Below are 24,649 nucleotides of genomic sequence, written 5' to 3'. Positions count from 1 at the left end.
AGCCAGGATGCAGGATGGTCTTGATCTCCGGACCTTGTGATCCACCCTCCTTGGCCTCCCAAAGTGCTGGGATTACAGGCGTGAGCCACCGCACCCAGCTTCTTTCTCACTTTTTTATTGTGGTAAAAACCACATAAATTTACAACATAAGTTTACTGTATTAACAATTTTTAAATGTACAGTACAATTTTGTTAACATATTGCATATTGTTACATAACACACTTCTAGAACTTTTGGTTTTACTTGACTGAAACTCTATACTCACTGAACAACAACTGTTTTCCCTTCGTTGCAACCCTCGGTAACCATCATTCTACTTTGTTTCTATAAGTTTGACTACTTCACTACTTCAGATATCCCACATAAGTGGAATTATGCAGTATTTGTATTTCTGTGGTTGTTTTATTTCACTTAGCACAATATTTTCAAGGTTTATCTATGTTGTAGCATTTGGCACAATTTTCTTCTTTAGGGCTGAATAATATTCCATTTTATGTATATACCCCATTTTCTTTATCCATTCATCTGTCCCTGTATATGACACTGCCTTCACTTCTTGGCTGTTGTGAATCACGCTGAAATGAACACAAGTGTAAAAGTATCTTTTCAAAATCTTGTTTTCAATTCTTTTGAATATATATCCAGAAATGGGATGGCTGGATTATATGGTAGTTCCAGTTTTAATTTTTTGAGGAAGCTCCATACCGTTTGCCATCACAGTTTTACATTTTTACAATCACAACAACAATGCACAGGATTCTGTTTTCTTCATATCCTCTCCAAAACTTTTTATCTTCTACTTTTTTTCTAGTGGTCATCCTAACAGAGGTAAAGTGATACCTTATTGTGGTTTTGATTGCATTGTCCTGATACTTAGTTATATAGAAAATATTTCAATTTGCTTATCTCTGTGTTTATCTTCCTTGGAGAAAATGTCAATATAAGTCCTTTGCTCAGTTTTTAATTGGGTTGTTTACTTTTTGTTGTTGAGTTGTTTTTCTTTTTACTCCTCGGATTTGGTAATTTCAAATGACATATCTTTGAGTTTCCCGATTCTTTCCTATATTTAGTCAAGCCTGTTGTTGAATTCCACTACTAAATCTTTCTATTCAGTTATGGTATTCTTTCACTCCAGAACTTCTGCTTAATTCTTTTTTATAGTTTCCCTCTTTGTATTCTCATTTTGTTCATTCAGTGTTTTCCTGACTTTTTAGTTTATTTGTCTGTGCTCCCATGCAAAGCACTGAACTTCATATTGAATTGTCATGTAATTAATAAATCCCTGTTTCTTTGGGGGTTGGCCTGTAAATTTTGCTCCTTTGATTGGGCCATGTTTCCCTGTTTCTTCATGTGTCTAGTGATTTTTTGCTAAGTTTATGCATTTACAAAAACAGCCACCACTACAAATCCTTATGGATTGGCTTCATACAGAGGAATATATACACCATTTAGTCCAGCTAGATATTTGGGGAATCTCTGAACTCTTTGGGGGGATGTGACTTGAGATTGTACATGTAATTTGCCACCTAGAGAAGTCTGTGGTTGTCTTTTTTAAGAGCTTGTAATCTCTCACTCCATTTGCTGTCTGCTGTACTACCGCAGGTTCTATGGCGTTGCCACAGCAAGTCACTCTGCTCTCCTTGGTTCTCAGTGCCCGCAGTGATCCAAACAACGTTAGCTCCTCATCAGTGGTGAGTAGGCAACACAGATACCACCAGTCCTTCAGACAGACCTCCAAAAAGCCAGAATACTGGATGCACACTCCACTCATCTTCTTCCCTCCTGAAGAAGAAACCACACGTTGGGTGTTTCCTCCTAAAGGCACCAAGCCAAGCCAGACTTTCTCTGCAGCACAGTAGGTCCTTTGGTACCACAGGAAGCCACTTGTACTCTCCCTTGTTCTCAGTGGGCTCAGGCATCTAATCTATGCTTGTTTCATCAGTGTTTGGGTTCAGGTGAGACAGAAACCAGTTCTCTGGGGAGATCTCTGAAAAGCTGGAATATTGGCTAAACATTTCATTCTCTTCCTCAAACCCAGGAGAAATTGCAAGCTGAGAAATATGCTCCTGGCACTATGCTATGTCGGCTTGGTGAGGTCAAACTGCTTTTTAAACTCATTTCAAGACAGCTATTCCTGGCTTTGTACTTGCCTGGTGTACTGCAACTTCTTATCTGGCTTCTGGAGTTCTCAGAAAGTATTTTAATCCATACATTGCTATTAAGTCAGTGTCTCAGTAGAGGATCAAGGACTAAGACTTTCTACTCTGCCATCTTGCTGATTTCACCTTCTCCTTTCTCATTTTTGACTTACAAAATGTTGGTCAGTATGCTACAAGGTACTAGCACTTCATCATTTTCACGTTTCTCACTGAGATGCTGCCCTCCTTAAAGTCAATGGTAAAAACTATTAGTCAGCCCTTTGTACTTCATTTGTTTACAATGCTTCAAAAAATGTTAAAGGGGTAACAATTACATCTTAGTGGTATTTCACTTTTCACTATGTGTTTTCTGTACCAGGGTTCAACAGTACTATTTTAAAAAAAATTATCAAAGAGGAAGCTGGAAAGGTGGCTTCACCAATTTCTAAAAAATGTGATGAAGCTGATACATACATTTATTAACAAATACATACATACAATGAGATCATAGCTCTGCCACCCACCCTATGCACAGCCCACTGTCTGCAACTAAGGCAACAAACTCTCACTGTCTCCTTATTTCCATGCCAAATACAAACTGCTATTTTCATTCTTCAGGGATCATATTATATACATTTTAAAATCACTCCTCAGAAGTCTAGGGTAGCTTACTGTAGAATCTCTCTTAACTTTATGAGTCACTATCCTTAATATCTTTTTCTTTAGATGAACCACATGTCTCAATGCAGGTATCTTCATGTAATAGTTTTCTCTATAAGAGGCTGTTCTTTCTAAGGAGCTCTTGATAACTTCCTCCACCTGGGGTTATATGAATTGTCTATAATTCCCCTTGAATGATACTGGCTGACTCAAGGGATAGGGTACTACCTAATAGGTAATCCAGAAATAAACCAATTAGCCCTTTATATAACTTACTCTTAATTTTATAAAAGGATTTATTTAGCTTAATGATTTATGCATATGGAAGAGCATTAATAAGCTCAGAGCAATACAACTTTGACTTCCTCAGTTACTGGCTATGTAAGAAAAACAATACTTTTATCTTTGTATCTTTGCAATTAGCAAATAATTCTCTTCCGTTTCTCACCTCAACCCCAATGCTCAACCACACCACATTTCTGGAATACTGTTCACCTAAAAATTTTTTGATGCTACTTAGATGACTCTATTTGACCTAAGAGGGAGGAAAATGCCTACTTAAGTATTTCTCATTATTGATTATCAGAAATGACATTCCATCTTTAAAAAATGATTAAATAATTTAGTACCTTAAATACAAAGACAGAGAAAACTACTGTGGAACCAAAAAGCAAACAAGAAAATTAGATTAGCAACTTACTGCCTAGTGCAAATGATAAGCCTAGGAGATATAACTGTTAAGTTCAGCCTAGGTTTTAAAAACAAAAGAATAAACAATGCAAATGGGAACCTACCAATTCAGAATCAAATGCTTTCTCTCTAGATCTGTGGCCATGACCTGTAATCTGTAATACACTTTTCACTATGATCCCAAGTGCAAATATTCCTGTGTGTATAAAACTGAAGAAATAGTAATAAAGAAAGATTTACTATGGCCAATATATTCTTATGTCTCCTACTGTGTTTGATTTATAAATGCATATGAAAACCACTAAATTCATTCCATTACCTATTAATGGGTAATGAGCCAATTACTAAAAAACATTGCTATAATACTTTATAAAATTAGATTTTGAAATATTCAGGGATTGTCCCTGGGACAGAAATTCAGATAATAGTTACTATATTCTGTAAAATCATGAACATCCTTAAGAATGTGATAAAAATTATAGATATTCTAGTCAAATGCTTACACATACATACAACATGTTGCATGAAATTTTTGAGGCTGATTAATATTTAAAGTCCATACATTGAGGCAAAATAAACAAATAAATCCCCTCCCACTACCGAAACAAAAAACAAAAAAAAAAGTGCATTGAGGATTGGAAACTTCATTTTTTTTCCTATGAGGATTAAAATGACAAGCCCATTATACCTCCAAGAATATGTTCAGAGATAAAAAACACACAAGCAGAGGTAAATATAAAATGATAGCCCAAGCTTTTAGAAATAAATGAAGACAAATTGATAAAATTAAGATGAAAAGACGAACACATAATCAGTGTTGGATATTTAAACTTTTTCTCAATAATAATAGAATAAGTAGAGCAAAAGGAAATAAAGATTTAGAAGATTTTAGTATGTTATCAACCAACTGCATATAATTGAATATAGAATTCTACACTCAACAACTACAAAAAGCATATTCATTTCAAGTGTGCACTAAATATTCACCAAAACGGACCATGTGCATGGCAATTAAACAAGTCTGAATAAATTTTAAGGAATCAAAGTCATACAGAACATATGACTACAAATTAATTCAGTTAAAATGAACAACAAAGAGGTTTCAAGAAAATGTCCAAATATTCAAAAATTAAGCAACACACTTTTAAATAACACATATGTTATGGGCTGAAATTTGTCTCTCTAAAATTCTTATATTTAAGTCCTAACCCTCAGTACCTTAGAATGTGATTATAATTGGAAATCGGTTCTTTAAAGAGAGAATTCAGGTAAAATGAAGTCCCCAGGGTAAGCCCTAATGTAGTATGACTGGTATCCTTATAAGAGGAGGAGATTAGACACAGACACAGACAAAGAGAAGATCATGTGAAGACACACAGAGAAGATTACCATACATAAGCTAAGAGAGGCCTCAGAAGAAACCAACTCTGCTGACATTTTAAATTCCTAGCTTCTAAAACTGTGGGAAAATAAATTTTTGTTAAGTCACTTGGTACTTTGTAAGGAAGCCCTAGCAAATTAATATATCATGGAAAGAAAAGAAAGACAAGAATGAAAGAAACCACAAGAAAAATTAGAACATAATTCAAACTAAAGTATAATCAGAATTTATTGTATATAGCTAAACAGTGCTAGGAGGGAAATTTACAGCTTTCAATGCTTATGTCAGAAAAGGGTAGGAATGAAAATCAATCTATATACATTTCTACATGACAAAGCAAGGCAGGAAAAGGCATATTTAACTGAAAGTAGGAAGAAGGAAATAATAAAGGGCAGCAATCAACAATGAGAAACAAATTATATATTTTAAAAAAGCTAAAATTAATAGATTAAAAAAATGGATAAACACCTAGGAAGACTGATCTCCTCCATTCCCACAACCCACCAAAAAAGGGGAAAAAACACAATTTACAAATATCAGAATTGAAAGATGAAACATCTCTGTAGGTCCTACAGATGGGAAAATAATAATTAGGGGATATCATAAATAACTTTATGGCATACACTTGACAAATGAGATGTAAGGTCCGATACCTTGAAAGATAACTAAAGTGAACACAAGATAAAATAAAAAATATTTAAATAGCCCGTATTGTGAAGAGCACGAATTTGTAGCTAAAACACTTCCTATAAAGAAAACTCTAGGCTCAGATAGCTTCATTGGCAAATTCTATAAAATAATTAAGAAAAAAATAGAATCAATCATATACAAATTTTCTTAGAAAAGGAGGAGAAAACATTTCTAACTCTTCTTATGAGTCCTGTATAACCTTGATACTAAAACCTTACAAGGATATTATAAGAAGAGAAAATTATAAAACAACGTCATTTGACAAATTTTATAAAGAAAATATATATGATTAATAGAATGCAGCAATACTTTGAAAAGGTAATACAACATGATGAAGTTGGTTTTATCCCAGTAAATGTTTAAAAATCAATCTATTGCAATTCAACATCATAAGGGAAAAAGGAGAAAAATCATGTAATCATATCAATAAATACAGGAAAGCATTAAACAAATTCAGTATGTACTAATGATTTTTTAAAATCTCTCAGCAAACTAGGGAAAGAAGAGAACTTCCTCGGTCCCACAGGAACACCTATGGAGAACCTACAACGATCACCATACTTAATGGTAAAATACTGAACACTCACCTTTTGAATCAGGACCAGGGCAAGGATGCCTGCACTTACTACTTACTATTTATCATTTTACTGAATATCTAACCCAGTGCTATAATTCAGAATAAAATGGAAAAATTAGAAAGAAGTAAAATCTCTTTGCAGAAAACATGGAAAAATTTTTTAAAAATCTACAAAAAGAAAAAAATAATCCACCAGATTTGGCAGAACAGTGAATTTATGAAGGTCACAGAATACAAACTCAATATCAAAATATCAATTATATCTCTACATGCCAGAAAAAAAATACTTGGAAAGTAAATTAGCAAAACATCCTTTATAACAACAAAGAAAAAAATACTTCAGAGAAGTTTTAAAGAGGGATGTGTTAAACCTTTATTCTGATAAGTACAAAACATGGCTAAGAGAAGGGAAACGAGAGCAAAATAAATGGAACAATGTATCAGGTCCATAAATTGGAAGGCTTAATATTGTAAATTTCCTCCAGGTTGATTTATAGAATTAACGCACTCTCAACCAAATTCCTAGGAGGCTTTTTTGTTGAATTTGACAAGCTGCTTCTAAATTTTTCCATAGAACTATAAAAGATCTGCAATAGAAAAAATGTTGCAGAAGAACAAACTGTGAGGAGTTTGACTATCCAATTTTAAGAATTACTACAGAGTTTCAATCAAGAAAATACGTTTTTTGGTTTCAGGATAATTACACAGATCAGTGGAACAAAGTTCAGAAATGACCCACAATTCATTTGTAACATAGACACCAAAGCAACTCAATGAGGAAAGGAAAGTCTAAGAACTGATAGTTGGGAGAACTAGATGTAACTGTATGGCGAAAATATAATTTCAACTCCCTCTGTCACATCATAGGTGAAATTAGTTTCAAATGATTTATAGACCTAAAGTATAAGGCTCCTAAAAGAAAACACAGGAAAATATCGTTGTGATCTTGGAGTATGTAAAGATTTCTTAGGACTCAAAAGCAGTAACCACACAAAGGAGAGGTAGGGGGAGATAATGGCACTTCATCCAAAAATATTTTTTTAAAGAATTTTTGCTTATCAAAATATATCATTACATAAATAAGTATAAGTAAACCACAGAATTGGCTGTTTTAAAATTATTTTTTTATTTTTAATTGTGGTAAAAAAATCCATATAACAGAATTTGTCATTTTTGTCATTTTTAAGTGTACCATTCAGTAGTGTTAGGTATATTCACACTGTTGTGCAACGGATCTCCAGAACTTTCAGAACTGGCTTTTATTCAAGTTTTATAAAGAACTCCTACAATTCAGTAACAAATAGGTAAGCAACACAATAAAAATGGGCAAAAGAAACTTCAAAAAGAAGATGTATGTGTGGCAATAAGAATATGTAAAAGAGTTCAATATCAATCGCATAAAGTTCAAAAATAGGCAAAATTAATCTCTTTTAAAAGTCAAAAAAGTGCTTATCCCTGGTGATAAAAGTGGTTAGGAATGGGTGGGAGTGACCAGGAAGGTGTATGAGAGAGGATTCAAGAGTCATGTCCTATTTCTCAATCAGGGTAGAAGTAACATGATTGTAAACACTTTGTGATAATTTAAGACTTGTGTTCTCTGCTGTGCGTTATACTTTATTAGGTCTAGGATTTTACCTTGTTTATAAGTTCATAAGTTAGCCTATTATTTTTTCATGGATGCTGGCAGAAGGCATGAGACTCACAGGTCAGAGACAAAGGACTTTATTATTCATAGCATAGCATGGTGGTATTGCGGATGAGCCTAGATGGATACCTGCACGCAGAATAGGTTGTAATCTTTGAGTCTGAGATGCCCGCCATTTTACGGCAGGCAGTAAGCAAGCCTACTCTGTCTTACAGGGAGGCATTATTTCATCTTTCAAAGTTGCTCACTAAAGATACATCCCTGAGAAATGTCCTGGGTCAAGATTAGTCAGGGCCTTGCCTTCTTAATACACCCAGTAAGATGTGCAGACATGCAAGTAATCTGTGGGAAAGTATCTCTTCACATTTTTCAACAAAAAGTTTACTAGATATTTTTACACTACAAAAAAAGTAGATTAGAGGAATGTTGTAAATAAAATGCAGCAAGATTTCAGCCAAGCCATTTGACCTATCATTACAATCTTTGGGGTAAAATGGAGATGAAGTGAGATGGATAGAATTATAGTTAAGTGGATTTGTAGGCTGAACAATAATAGCCATGGAATATTGATTTAAGGTTTGATAATGTTATCAGTGGTATGATGTGGGACTGCATGCTTAATCTCCTTTTCAATATTTTCATTAAGAACTGGATGAAGATCTACAAGGCATGTTACACACAGAATGAAAAATATAAGTGAAATTAATTCTCATATCCTGGAAATATTAAAAATATTCGGATATCAAAGCTGCTTTCAAATAAGTGAAGAGCTTTTTCAAGTGAAGAGCTTGATTATTTTCTTTATAACTTCAGGTATCAAGTACAGTTTACATTTTTACACATACGAGGGCAGCATATCATTAATTATTTCCTCAAGAACACTAAAGGAAATCTTCAAATATAGATTTAACACCTATCTTTTCACCGTCAAATATTTGCTTCAGGAGAATTTAAACTGCCTCTACCATTTTTTCTTTTTTGGTTTAGAACAGAAAGCTATCTTGCTTGGAATTTAGAATAGAAAAGTGTAAAGGGGGTTCTTTTGATAGGTCTGACAGATTTCCACATGATGAACGGTCAATAATAAAAAGATGATTTCTCATATTGGATAAAGACTTTAGAGGTATTAAAATTTCCTAGGATGGATGACATTTCAAGGCAATTAAATTCTTAACTTGATCTATCACAGGAAAACATATAAGACTGTTAACATTCTAATAGAGTCCAGTAAATGGAATTATTTTGGTAGTATCTGATTATGAGTAGTACTTAGCCCACAAACACTTGGGGTTTTAATGAAAATCAGGAAAAAAAATCCCTTTCTCTAAGAGGTAAAACTCTCAGTAGGAGTGGAATATAAAAAGTTTGTCTTTCATATGTTTAATAGTTTACATGTGCTTATCTCATTGAGCTCTCTTAATAATACTGTATTCATTGACTTTCTCAACAACATACTCTAAGTCAGGGGCTGGTCTGGTCTCAAATCCATGTATTTTATCTAGACAGCAGAATTTTATTGACTATAGCAGTTTTCCAGGTATACAACAGTGACTGTGTTCTGAAAGGACATGCATTTGACATTTGTCTGATGAGGCACATAAGACAGTGAGGAGCAGATCTTCCACAAAAGAGAGTACTGGGTGTGGAGTGGTGTAGCCTCTCAGGTCACACAGTAAGCTCTTCAGCTAGCCATCTCACAAAATGTCTCCTGTGACACATTGAGCAAGAGTAGGGAGTCCTATCTAGAAATGAACAATGAAAGAATAATGTTCAAAGGACTTTAGAGTAGAAAAAATAAGACAAAAAAAATAGGTGCTTATTTCAGGCAAAGTGCTAAAGGCCTTCTAACTTACGATTAAAGCACATTCCCTGTCCCCCAGTTCAAATTTCATACATAAACTAGAATAAGATATAGTAAAATGATGGCTATACAGACACACAAGTAATGTGTTATAATGGTTCAGAAACCTTCAGTGGATTCTGAAGGGGTAGGAGAGGGATCCAGAGGACAGGTTAACAATGGAGCATTCTTCCTTCATTGGGAGGAAACAAAGAAGTACCTTTATTTTAAAGTTCTTTAGGATAAAATAATAAAGTAATAAATATTGCTTTAGGGTAAAGTAATAAATATTTTAGGAGTATTTATTTTAAAGGGGACATATTAAATCAAAACAAAGAAAAAGTTATTGAGAATTAAGCATCCATAGAGCTAGGTTCTAAGACTTACATTTGTTTTATTTATATTTTCCTATTGCTGAAATTTCTGTGCTAAATTAGTTCTACCACTGACAACTACTGAAGTTTCCTCCTAAGTAACTGCTTCAGAGAAAAAGCTAAATCGGGTTCAATATAATACTGAGAATATCCTTTTCCTTAGATATCATTCAGGGTATGAAATAAATGTTAATGCCTTATTTAGAGTTTTTCTATTAGAATTTAAGTCTGTACTAGAAACAACTCTAGACCTCTAGAAGCAGAAAAATGTTTGGCCATAAACAGATATTTCTCCTAATTCAGATCAAAATGAAAGAGGTTCCTAATTACACTTAATTTTCTCACATCTAAGTCGGGGAAAAAATAAGATTAAAGTAATTTGTTTCAAATGTTTTTCTTAGGATAAGTACCTCAGGAAAGAGATAAGAGTCATGCAGACAATAAACTTCTAGTTATTTAAAAGAAAAAGACCCATTCTATATTCGTTTAACCTTAACTTTGTAGAGTTTTACTACATAAACTTGCAGATCGTCTTTTCTCACTCCAACTTTACAAGTAATTAGTTGTAGGAGCTTGGACAACTTGCCCAATTTTGGATTTCATTTCTTACATAAAGAGATGCAGTTAGAATGCTGTCTAAAGTCCATTCTAGACGGGGAAGCTCAGCCCAATAAGGAAGTGGGACTGTGGAGATTATTTAACAACCATCTCTAGGTTCCCTGTTTTAATATGCTCTACTTTGAGCACTTTGCATGAAATCATATTTTATTACTTGTAAAAGTCTTCCATCCTCGCTACTCAGCATTGTCCCTCTTTACATCAAGACTGTGGGACTGTTAACCGTGCATATGTGACCTATTGAAAAGCTGGAACTCCTCTGCAATTCTTCTCCATTCTCAACTCTTAATCCAATCTTATAATCAATCTCTAATCTACAATTCAAGCCATCTGAGAATAATGTTTTACTCATTATCATAGTTTATTCTGTATATACAATGTACAATCTTCTTCCTTGCTCCTATCCTTTAGACTTCACTGTCACTGTTTTTGGCCCAAGTCCATATCCATTTACTTTTGAACTCACAAGAACTTTCTTTATAGATCTTGAACTCAGATAAATGGGAAAATACTGCCTTACAGATTGCCAGCTAACTCACTCCCATTATTCAGACTTAAAATTTGTAAGAATCAACTTCCTGATTCAACAAAAGATGACTTTCACTGATATCCAAAAATCAAAATGGGTAATGCATTGTTTTCTTTACAACTCATATAGCTTTATTTTTTAAACCAGTAAATATTTAATTAACTAAATTTTTAATTAATTTATTATCTATGTGACCTTTCCACATTCACTCACATGGAGTATTCCATTCCAGGTCTTTCATCAATTCCCAGAAAGCACAGACTAGTAAGCCACTTTGCATAACACTATGTGCAAATAAGCAATTAAAATTGTTTCATTAAAATGATAGGTTAAATGCCAGAGACAGCATCAAAATAATTCAGATTACACAGGCATTCCTTTCAAGTTATCATAGATTATTTCTTACAGTGTGTTATTTTTATGTTATGACATGTATATAAGTTTAATGAGCAAGCAGGTAGAAAAATGCTATGTATAACTGGGATTTTGTTTTTCACTCTAGATATACTTTATTCATTTAACCATGGGGGAAAAATGTATTTATCATAAAAAGTAGCAGTTTTATTAAACTACCAAGCCTATAAGCTTAAATGTAGAGCATGGTGAAGTCACGATCACCGTGAAAGGCTGGCAAACAAAAATTACTTTCTGTAATTAATAAATTATCAGAAACTGCTAAAAAAGCATGTAGCGTTAAGTCTAGAAATGGGGTCAGGATTAGGAGAGAACTGTGGGTTTTGCATTGGCTCGGCTATAGTGTCTGACAGCTACATCGCAGGGCAGTTTACACAGGGAAAGGTCTAAAAGTCTGTAGAATCTAATCTAATGTGATATTTTCTGTGCTGAACAGGTATCTTTGAGGTAACCATAACCTTTCTTGGGTATCATTTCCTTGGCCTTCAAGCCAGAATTCTACTTAGGGGTTCTGTCATCTACACTGATATGTGTTCTTTCTAAAACCAGAACAATATTAGTATGACTTCCAACTGTGCATACAGGGGAAGATATTTTATTAATGCTAGGAAAAAAATGAGGAAAAAGCTAAAAATATTATGTTTTACAATTCATTCACTCAGTAAATATGGTCTAATATTGCACCATAAGACAGTCAGACTTACGATGAAATAATAAATTCAGTCCACACTTCAGAGCACCAATCTGGAGTTACCAATGTCAAACAAGCCTTCAATTGCTTCCCAGTATCTCCCACTTTCCAACACAGAGGAAGGTGTTTTCCCCACCCCTCCCAATGAACACTGCCCCTTGCGAAAGTTTTCTCTCCACCTTTATGGACAGTTTCTTCTCTCTACCTTTCGCCCCAGGTGGAGCAGTGGTTAGGACACTTCCATAATCACAGCATCTTAAAGTTGATTTTAACAGGATTTTTCTTTTCAACTAAGATAAAATAGGTCTGGTAAATATCTCTTTGTTTCAGTCTTGGAACGTCACCACTAGAAAAAAATAAACAAGGAGAATTTACACAAATTCATCTTTAAATGTCTCCCATAATTCACTCAGTCTGATATTCAACTATGTGGGTATGGTTGTGGTAAGACTGAGGATCTCAAATATGGTCTGCAGATACACAAGAACAAATGAAAGTGAATGCAATGTCACATGTTCTCTTCTTTCCATCCAAGAGATCAGGTAAGAATTTTGGCAAAAGTATTTAGCAGGTAGCTATATATTAAAACCCAATTACTAGTGACCTTCTCTCATGCACCTACTAAGTCATAAGGGGACCAACTCTGACAGTATTCAAAATATGAGAAAATAATGGAGACCTTCTATATAATCTGTTGGCAAATTTTTCAAGATACAAACTCACACAGGGTTTACAGTCCTTTATATTTCTAATGTGTGACTACACCCATCATTTGAGTAACTTGGTCAATATTTACTAAATGTGTAACTAGTTTTTACAACAGTTGTCTATTCTAAAGAAGTTTATCAACTTGTCATTGTGTGGATGATGTGAAAGAGGGAGAGTCAGTAAACAGACCCAATCAGAGGCATATTCCTCTTTCTTGAGGTAAACTCAAGAGAAAAAAGAACATTAGCACAGCTGGCTCAATTCTCCAGATCTATCCAGGTTGACTGAGAAAGAAAAATAAACTGGAACATCTCCTAATTTTAAGACAGATGTAGAGATATCACCCAGAGATGCAGCTACCTAAATAATGCAATATTAAATTAGGCACACAGATTTTAATCATCTCATCAGTAGAGAAAATATATTTCTGGCTAGTAATAAACTAAAAAACTACCTGATTCTCCACAGCATTATTTTTAAGATTAACACTGCTGTGATAGTTTGTAGATTCCATGGACATATCCTTGAGCCTTTAACTGCTGTATATAGGGAGTATAGAGGGAATGTCACCATGGCATATGTGTCTTTCATTTTGCTTCTTTTGTATTCTTATACTGTAGGTGTTCTTCACACAGATGTTGCTGAACCATTATGAAGCACTCCTGGATACTTCTTGGGCCCAGCCTTGGACTTTTACAGTCTCTTGAGGATACTGGTGATTGCTGACACTAGTACTACTTGATATTAGTTTATTTCAAAAACTTTTTTGATCTGCAAGTTTACAATAATCTTTTTGATCCATAATTTCCTCCTGTGTAAAGTGGAAATTATAATAATACTTAAGTACTATATAAGATGAAACAAATCAAATTATTTATGATTACAAAAAAACCTAATCAGATGGGTTTGAAAGTTCTTTATAATGCTCCTTTCTCAAATTTAAAAACATTTAAAAAAATCAGTAATAATATTAATTGTGTGATATCCACTCCTTTTTCATTGTTCCTTAATATGGTTGGCTGTTATTAGTGAGACAAGTGATACACATAGTCGTTACTAGCTATGGAAAAAAGAAAGTCAACAGGGCAGGAAACAAGGAGTATTGCACTGATGGATGGTATCCAATACACGGTCTACTTCTGTTAGGTTTAACGACAGAGAGTTTACAAATGCAAATGCAATGCAATGCAAATGGACCATAACAAATTGATACTATGCTTTAAAATGAATGGTAACTGGGAAGAATCAATTTAAAAAGCTGAATGCCATAGTCTTCATTTTGTAGTAATTTCCATTAGTAAGATATATTATTTTAAAAGATGATTCTGAATATAGAAATTATTGATATTTATTAACAATTATTTTACCTTAAGGTATTTTTTAAAGTCTTTTTGGTTAATTGTCCAGACCAAACTTGATTTAGCAGTTAATTCATATAACAAGGGAAAAATCAAGATTGATGTAAAAATCTAAGAAAACTTCATTACAGTTGCTCATGTACTCTAAATAGGATTTCTCTTGAAATAGCTCTTGATGACTCCTCACTGTCTTAAAGAGATTCACAAACATTTTTGCCCCACAGTGCCTCAACATTTTTCATTTTAGCTCTATTGTTAAAATTTGGCACTATGCAGTTTCATTATTGCTTTTAATAATATAGCTGATATTAAAGACAGTGTATGAAAGGCAGATGAGGCAGCTGACATTTATGATGGTATATAAAAGGCAGACAAGTGTAAGAGACGTGAAGAAGATTGGCCTGATTCAGAGGCTCTCTGTGATAAATAACTTAGCTCTGTGTACCAGCTCTGGCCATAGGGCTTCAGGCTTATCATCATCCATAATGACGGCATGAAAATAACCACCTCACAGGGCTGAAGTGAAGATTCAAAAGTGATTAGCACAGTGTCTGAAATACATAAAGCTAAAAACTCAAGATATATTTGCTCTTACTGTTGCTGTTGTTACTATATGTTGTTATTGCTATTATAGGGAACTTAACCCAGACTTCCAGTTTGAAAACAACTTTACAGGCCAGGTGCAGTGGCTCATATCTGTAATCCCAACATTTTGGGAGGTCAAGGCAGGCGGATCACATGAGCCCAGGAGTTCGAGACCAGCTTGGGCAACATAGTGAAATCCCATCTCCAAAAAAAAATACAAAAATTAGGCAGCTGTGGTGGCATGCGCCTGTAGTCATAACTACTTGAGAGGCTGAGGTGGAAAGAATGGAGGATCACTTGAGCCAGGGAGGGAGAGGTTGCGGTGAGCCATGATTACACCACTGCACTCCAAGCCTGGTGACAGAGCAAGACCCTGTCTCAAAAAACAAAAAACCATTACAGCAGAATGCTATAAAAAAGTACATGAATCCACTAATTATCCAGTGGGCAAGGCAGTCATTCAGAATGACCACTAAGAGAAAATAATAACAGGGTAAAATTTACTTCAATGAAAGCATACTAATAAAGTTTTCTTTTAGCCTAATATTAGTAATGTTGCTACATAATAATTTCTGTCACTGTTTTGTTACATGATAGAAGATAACTTTGAATGTCTTGTTTCTAAATTTTAGTGATTTCACTTTCCCTTTATATATAATTTGGTGGTTTTTTTTGATGATATAAATTCTTAGAACAGCCATAAAAATGCTTCACATAATATAAAAACGTAGGTGGGTGTTATAAAGCTCCAATTGGAAAAACATAGACTGATAAAAAATGTTAAAGAGTATGTGTTTCCTGAAATAGCTTCTAATTGATTTTCTTTTCTGAAGATACATTATAAAAATAATTGGTGTTTATATACTTTATTATGATTATGGATATACATGTCACTCCTATGTGGAGAATCCCAGATAATTATTTTTTAAAAGGGAAGAAACATTTCAAACTGAAAAAAGATAATATTCCTTATTACAAAATACATTTATAGCAAGCTCTATGATTAACTTCCAACCATGATTAATTTAGGTATGTTTTTAAGTGGCAGACAGGTACATATTAAAAATGCTAAGCAAAAGCCATTCCAAAGATATTTCTAGCCAAGAAACAATCTAGAAAATAATATTCAAAAGTTATATGCTTTCATATATTTGGTATTGATTTATAGATCAGTTTTACAACTAGATGTAATTAACATCCCATGCTTAGATAAAAATAGAAAAGTGGTAAACGATGGTATTAATGGAATAACTACATTTTTTACATTAATTTTTTTCTAAGTTGGAATCTTTGGAATTACTCTTTAAGAAAGAACAAGAAGAGAGAGAGGAGCGTAAACAAGAGATGAGAGAAGGGTTGAAGGATTTGCAAGGGGAAGTGTATAGAGGGGACACAAGAAAAGTTAGAAAGCTAATATATATATACACACAGAATTTTGATGCTTAAAAACTGATTTTATTAAATTAGCAATACCTGGTTTAGATATAACTTCAATTTGATATATTCCATACTGATATATAGAATACTATGAACAAGTCACCAATTCATTAGTATTTTTTTCTGTTTATATTTCCAAAGAATCATTTGCTTTTTAACCATGTTGTATGTTAATATCATGAATACTTAGCACAGCAAACTAACATTTACTCAAGTTTTCACATCACTTACTGCACAACACACTGTATCTGAAAAATGATTCATGCCAAAGTGTATGACCCAAACTCTGCTTTCGCAAAAGTGAGCAAAGCCTTGGTTCCAAAACATGCAACTCTTCAAGTTCTATGAAGATTCTAAATGGTACTTTGATGCTTTTATGAAATCAGGTTTCCTGACCACCCTCTTTAATTTATTTTGAGCTTTGCTCCAAGAGATAGCTGTAAAATTCATTACTGTATTAACAGTACTGCAGAGTGGAACTCCAAGTATATGGAATTCCAGGCTTTAGGGCCAAGGACAGCTATGGGTCCAGGGAAAATTTAAATTAAATTTTGTAGTAACTACGAATGTGGTAGAGTTTATTGAATTTCTATCTTTGATTTACTTCTAAAGATGTTAGAAATTAATTTGAGACCCAACTCTAGCAATCCTGCATGATATTATGATGTGTCTTTTGATACAACAGTTCTACTCTGGTTTCACTATAGGGTTGTGATTCAGAGAACTGGCACTGGATTCTGGCTAGATGTGAATTCTGACAAGTAGCAACTGAAAAGTGTGGAATCTTGGACAGCTCATTACTTAGTCTCTCTTTGCTTCAGTTTCCTTATTTGCAAACTGATGATAATATTTTAAAGAACTATGGTGATATCAAAGAAGTTCCACATGTTAAGTGCTTAAACCAGTGTTTTGCACACAGCATACTCTCTAGATATTATTTTGCCCTGCTAGTTTTTTGTTTTTCCTTCACTATGATTTCTATTTTCTTTGCATTTTAGCCAACCTCAAGTTTCAAATATGCTTTTGAGTAAGACAAAATAAGTGTTTATAAAATGTGAAATAAAAAGTGTAAAATTTTTGGGTAATGATTCTTTTACTCAATATTTAAAGCTTCATCCAAGTAAACACAAATTAATAAATTTTTTTATTATTAAGAGTTTAACAATTTGTTACTTTTCCTTCCTAAGTACAGTGTAATACAGTTGACCCTTGAACAACTACAGTTTGAACTGTGCAGGTACACTTATATGTGGATATTTTTCAAAGGCCGACTTTTCATATAAGTGGGTTCTGCGGGCCCCACTGCAGGATCTGAGTATGCACGAATTTTGGAATATATGGAAGGGGAGAGGGGTTGATTTACGAAGGGACAAGTGTAATCATTATTTGGATATGAAAGTATCACATTCATAAAGGCTATGTGCTAAAGTTCAAAAGTTCCTTAAATTCACAAACTCTTTACTATACAGTTTTCCCCATTAGATATTTACATAATGGTGAGATATAAACAACACAAAATAAAGACATGCTAAGGTGCAGATACTGGCCCCTTAGCTAGGATCAATTATGGTATAAATGATTCACAGCCTAACACCAGTCTCAGAGCTCATCTTATCCTTAAATAAATTATGACGGACTATATGGCACAAGCCATGAGGATAGAGATAGTCATCAATGCTCCGACCACTGGCCAAATTCAAGGTGTTTGAGTCCTGTTAGAAGCTGAGATTGGACAGTGTGGCTCCTCAAGTATCTCAAATCATCAGATGTATCATGGATTTAGCAGAACATAAACTATTGTTTTGTAACTATCTTCCAATATAACATAACCCAATAAAAGACATAGATCTATTAATTAAAACAACTAACTGGGTGCACTAGGTTGAATATTGTGCCCCCGAAATTCATGTCTACCTGGGACTTCAGAATATTACATTATTTGGGAATAAGATTTTTGCAGATGTAATTACTTATTATGTGGTCATATTAGGGTGGGCCCTTAAACCAATGACGTCTTTATAAAACAAAGAAAAGAGAGATTTGAATATAGAGACACAAAGACACACAGAGGGAAGGCTATGTGACTGCAGACACAGAAACTGAATGATGTACGTGCAAATTAAGAAACACCAAGGATTGCTGGGAATTGCCAGAAGCTAGGAAGAGGCAGGAATAAATTATTCCTCAGAGCTTTTGGCAGGAGCATGGCCCTGGTAACACCTTGATTTTGAACTTTCTAACTTCCAGAATTGTGGGAGAATAAATTTGTGTTGTTTTAAATCACACAGTTTGTGATATTGTTACTTCAGTCCTAGCAAATCTCATCTTCGAGCAGATTTCATTATAGACCTTATATTTCCTTTGAGTCTGATAGCTGGATGTGGAAAGAGAAACACAGCTTTAACCCACTAGCACTAAAAAACTGAATTAAAGGGAAACACGACATCCCTGGCCTACTGCTTTTTCTGGGATCACTTGATTAAGGCATATGATTTCATTTATTTTTTGTTGTAACAACAACAGAAAATACCGCACAATCTGAGTTTTCAAAGTCCTGGGAACAAATCCAGAGGAATTAATGACTCTGAAAAATATCAGGTTGGTGCAGAAGTAGTTGCGGTTGTTGCCAATAAAAGTTTTTATCATTACTTTTCATGGCGACAACTGCGATTACTTCTGCACCAACCTAACACGTTAGATAAGACTACCTTTTGAAATACATGCCAACTCACATCATTTACAGTTTTCATTCACTAGCATAGAATAGAAAGAGGTTTATTTTCTGTTATGTTTTTAATTGCACTCAGGTAGCAAAGGAAAAATCAAGCCTGCTTGAAAGCAGAAATGTCGTAAGGGTAAATCTTTTCTTAAAAGATCTAATTAGTTATATCTAAATTATTTATATCAAATAGTACAATGTATATACAATCTTGGTCTTATTTATATGAGAAAAATGTGAACCTAAAATACCTTTCTGATTTATATTTCTGTATAAAGAATTAGGTTCGTAACATAACTCACACTCAAATTAGATATCCACCAAGATGATCGTCCAAAAATGCCATATCACTAGCAAATATTTAGGAAGAAAAACTCCCTCATGAGGGCAGAATTATATAAACATTGCCATGTAAAGCTTTTCACAGTTAAAGGCTTTTTTTCAGTTTCTCTACTCATTAATTTGTTGCTTAATAAGAATGTTAGTTAAAAATTTCTGGACATACGACGTCCAGAATGTCGATTATATATGCTTTCTAAAATTATTTTGCATTATCAATGAAACATAGTAAAAATTCCCTGTGTCTTCTTCTCACATACTACTTTTTTGAATTGGAACAAGGAAAAAAACCCAAAATTTTGTTAGCTTTTTAAAGATAAGACTGTATACTGTTATAGACTGATTTGTGGGAACACTATATCTTAAAAGGAATTGTCTGATTCTAGGATCTTTGTATATTTTCAAGCATAATAGGAACAACACATGAAAAAGATTATATATATACGGATAAAATTACAAGGCATTTATTTGTCACTATAAAATGGTTTCCTCAAGTGATGCAGGTTTCTATCACCAGTGATGTTATGTGGATATGATGTACCTACTGATATGATATAAGGAGAAGGGCATTTTGCCTGTGTGGTATTTTTCCAAAATCCGTAAGGTCAGTCTAACTGTGAAGAGAAAAAATTCAGACAAACTTCGATTAGCAAAACATTTTCATGGACATCTAGCTAATATTCTTCAAGACTGTCAAGATGATGAAAAACAAGGATAGACTGAGAAACTCTCATAGACTAGAGGAGACTGAGGAGATATGACAACTAAATGCAACATAATGCCTTCTATTGTAACCTGGAAGTGAAAGAGGGCATTATAGAAAAACCAGTAAAATTTAATTATAGTGTAATATTTGGCTTAAGAAATGTTTTTACTGATATTCTCATTAATAGAATACAGACATACATAAATTTGGAACAGTCACAATTATAGAAAATACAATATAGAATTCATGGTATATATTATCCATAGCAAAGCTGCCATATGATAGATACTTAATATGTACCTGTTGGTTGAAAGATGGATGAATCAGTTATTTTTTTAAAATGTCTATTTGCAGCAAAAGATACATGAAATAATCATGTTTATATTATAAAACAACTGCATTAATTATAATCAAACTATCTCTATTCCATTGCAAATAATCCTGAAATGTTTCTGAATTATGTTATTTGCATTTCTAAATTTGTCCTTTTTTCTAAATAATATAGAAAAGCCTTATCTATACTGTGACTTATTTTTAACAGTATAGATCTTCTCTACTTTCTTTTCCCAAGTATTGAGTCTAAATTATACCGACTAGAGTCAAGAGTTAAATTCTTTTTCTACAATTTAACAACAGGTCCACCTTGTAATTCACTTAACCACTCAATGCATATTTTTCCATGTGTAAAATGGCATACAGTAAGTGTTATATTATTATGGAGCTACTGTTATTATCTTGCTCATCACAGGGAACACCTAAATTTCATAGGTTTTTCTTTCATTAGTATTTCCAAAGTTGATTATCTTCTGAGGAAAGGTACGTATACGCATCACCAAACATGGTGATGTTTAAAATATTCCCTTTCAAAATATACTGTTCCCTCAAATCAGTCTGTAAGGGTATCATTCCCCAACATATTATACTGAACTGGATAGATCTTAAGTCTAAAAACATGTGGCATGTCTTATGTTCTTTCATTTATATGACCAAGTGAAATATGTTTTTATCTCCTTTTCTCTCAATGTTTTTAATAATATTTTCCCAGCTTTATTTAAAAGCTATTTCTGGACTTACAGGGACATATGGTTGTGGAGATAAAAAAAAATCAACCTTTATTATTAAAAAGGTTATCATGTAATAATTACCCCCCAAAAAGCACATAAATGGACTGCCAATGAGTTTGATTTACACTTAACAAGGAGAACAGGCAAATCTCAACTTTTAAGATCGCTACTGTAAAAACTGATAAAAGTACAATCTTAGAATTGTTCCATAGTCTAAACTTACGTGTGACTGTAGATTATATAAAACAACTTCATTGTCCATTCAACACTAAGAATTACAAACCTATAACAAATGAAGTAAAACAGACCAAATATTTTACTCATCATCCATTACATTAAGGTTTTTATTTCCTTAGCCACTTACAGTTAAACAGAAAAAAAAAATTATATGGCTCATCCTTTTGAAGTAAATAACACAGGGATGTCAATGCTGAATTGGAAATAGAAGGACATTTTAAACAATCTTTGACATTAATATCTTTTCTTCTTTTGGCAACAACCTTGTCATTTTCTCTGGAATACTACCAGAACCCATCCTCACTAGGACTCAAAAGCTACTCTTCATACCACAATCATTTTCCACCTCAACTATTAAAATTAAACTCTTCATAAATCTATCTTCAATATACTCAGAGAGTGGAGACAATGCACCCAACTTATTTTATCATTTAACCCTGTCTTACATACTCTGGTTTCCTATGTGTCTCAGCACATTGCAGAAATGTTTCTTCTATTCATTCTTATCCATCTCTGACAGTTTTTAAACTCTCTAAAGATCTCTTGTCCTCTCAGCCACCTATTAACTATCCACGTGTTGTCTAACTTTGATTTGTCTATCTCTTACTATCTCTGAGTTTGTGATTTTGCTTAGCCAAACTGCCTTCCAAACTCTTGCCTATTACAAATAACCTTTTTTTTTTTTTAATATCTCACCTCAGAAACACATTCCTTTCTATATTTATGGCTGACTTTTATAACATGTTTGGTCTACTGAAAGCTGCTGTATTACGTTTGTATGATTTTTCCTTAGAATATAAAGGTTTAATATTTGCAAATATCAAGAAAAAGTTTACTGATCTACACATTAACAACATTCTTTCTCTGAAATTAATTTTTTTATAATAGTCTAGAAGGAAGAGAAAAAAAATTAAAGGCCTCAGATTCATTTTTTAATTATTTAGTTAACATTTGGACTACACAGTCTAAGCTAAAATGGGCGACGACTACTGCTGTGAAAATACTGAGTTTTCCAAAGACTGGATATCATTTATTCCGAAATATTTAGGCATTACAAGAACATGATAGCTCACTGAACTGAAAATCCAATCTTTACATAATGTTATTTCTCAGCTCAGATTAATTTACCAGCAGGTAATATTTACTAAGAACTCAAAATGAGTTAAGAACTGAGCCACACTCTTTACATATACTATTTCATTGAACCCTTTGAGCATTATATTCTTTCCCCATTTTATAAGTAAAAATGTTGAGGCTTAAAGAGATCAAGTAGCATGCTTAAAGTCACACAGATGATAGTAGAGCAATAATTTAAAATCATATATGGTTCCAAAGCCACAGTGGTCATGTTTAGACTGGCAAAAGTCAGCTCCAGGTATAACAGCATCTAAATAAGAATTACAGTGCATTTTGTACTCCACTGAGCATTTCTTTTTATAAGTGTTAAACTGGGTAATAACAGAGCAACACAAATGATGACTGAATAGACCTAAACGCTTTGGGAGCAGGTATGTTTCCCACTGGGCTTTCTCAGTTTTCTAAAGAAATTCTGACTCCACAATCGAGTACTCTGGAATACAGTAAATTTGGTCTGAGGGGAAATTATACAGAGGGATCAGAAAAAAAAAACCTTCTGATATTCTTATTCATAGAGAGTAAAATTCCTTCTATGATCACGGCTCAATATGGGGTTTGCTTGACTATTTGTAAACTCATCTCCTATACATACCTGCTTTTATATAAAATATTATAAAGGCTTCTGGAAGCACAGGCTCCACTGGGAGCCACTATCTTTTCTAGAAATCTCTTAAGTTCAAATCAAATGCTGCCTGAACTGTGGATCTATAGGTATAAATTTTTGGGAATGTTCATGAAGCTTTCCTATACCATATCTATTTAGATATTCAAGAGAGTAGAATTTAACCCAAAATATATATCTACAAGAAAGAAAACATAGATGTACAAAATTTTGACTGAAGCACTCTGTATTACTATAGTAGCAGATGATCAGAAAACACAATTATCAAGGAGGCACAAACAGATACTACTGAGCCATTGAAAGAATGAATTAAATCTACATATACTGATGTAAATAACTCCAAGATATTTTATCAAATAAAAAAAAAGAGGGTAGAACAGTGTACAAGCTATCATTCATGATAAAAAAGATGTATATGCATATATGTCTCCATTTGCATAAAAAAGCCCTGGAAGTATAAAAACAAAGCTAAACAAACAAAAATAACAACAATAAAAATCTCACAAAAAGTAAGAGTAGTTATCTCCAAGAAGAGAAACTAAGGAGAACAGGGGTCATGGACAGAAAGATGGTTTTGGTGTCCCCTATGTAATCTCTGAAAATTGAAAACAACAACAACAACAACAACAGCAACAACAACAAACCAGTCACTCCACTCCCTAACACAGGATTGACTGTACGGCAAATAAAATCCAATTGCTTACCCTGACCTGTAAGGTCCTACCTTTCCAATCTTATGTCAGTCTCTCTAAGGCTCACTGAGCCGCAGTCACTCTAACTTTCTGTTCCCCAAACACAAAAGCCTTTTCCCACCACAGGTTTTTGCATTTGCTATTATCTGAGCCTTTTCCTAGCCCTTTGCAAAGGTTATTTTTATCTTTCAGATCTTAACACAAATGTCACCTCCAGATGATGTTTCCTAAGGCCGCTAAAACAAATCAGGTTCTACCTGCTACAATCTCTCTGATCGCTTTTTTTATATCAAATTTGAAATAAATTTGTGATTGTTAAACATATGTTTCTCCCATTACACTGTGATTTCTTTGAGAAAAGAGATCACTGATGTGTTTTTCACTAGTGTATTTTGTATGGAACAAAGCTGGTGCTCAGTAAGTATTTAACAAATAGTGTAATTAATCCAAATCTCATAATAACAGGTTTATAAAGAACAGAAAGTCTTAAAGAAAAACAGATGTACTTCTAAGTTTCAGTCACTTAAATACAGGATGACACATTTGTTTCCAACAAAAAATAAATTAATCATTGCATCTCCTGGGTTTATTTTTATCAGAACTGATGGGTTTCAACTATTTTTGAAATAATAAAGCTCCATCAAATAATAGCCTCATTAGTTTAGAAATTCTACTTAAGTTAAAAATAATTTAGAAGTATAAATTTGATTCTTAAAAACAAATAATTTCAATGATATAATATTTATAAATTTTGTGCTATGTAATTACCTATGTACAAAATCTTTTATTTTAAAGAA

At 33.4% G+C, this 24,649-nt stretch overlaps 1 protein-coding gene across 13 annotated transcripts in view; it reads right to left on the bottom strand.

Moving 5' to 3' along the window:
* FER (FER tyrosine kinase) overlaps positions 1 to 24,649 on the bottom strand; it is a 439,449-nt gene that overhangs the window by 113,752 nt on the left and 301,048 nt on the right. For 2 of the 13 annotated variants that reach the window (XM_073994009.1, XM_015451758.4), the window contains one exon: positions 19,837 to 20,008. The exons of the other annotated variants lie outside the window; for them this stretch is intronic. In XM_073994009.1, coding sequence (XP_073850110.1) covers positions 19,917 to 20,008 — 92 coding nt within the window. In that variant the 3' untranslated portion in view covers positions 19,837 to 19,916. Of the gene's footprint in view, positions 1 to 19,836; positions 20,009 to 24,649 lie in introns of those variants that run through there. 13 annotated transcript variants of the gene reach the window in all.

This window comes from Macaca fascicularis, chromosome 6 (genome assembly GCF_037993035.2).
Source record: "Macaca fascicularis isolate 582-1 chromosome 6, T2T-MFA8v1.1".
In the NCBI taxonomy this organism is placed as follows: domain Eukaryota; kingdom Metazoa; phylum Chordata; class Mammalia; order Primates; family Cercopithecidae; genus Macaca; species Macaca fascicularis.
This window is presented reverse-complemented; position numbering and strand designations above follow the sequence as displayed.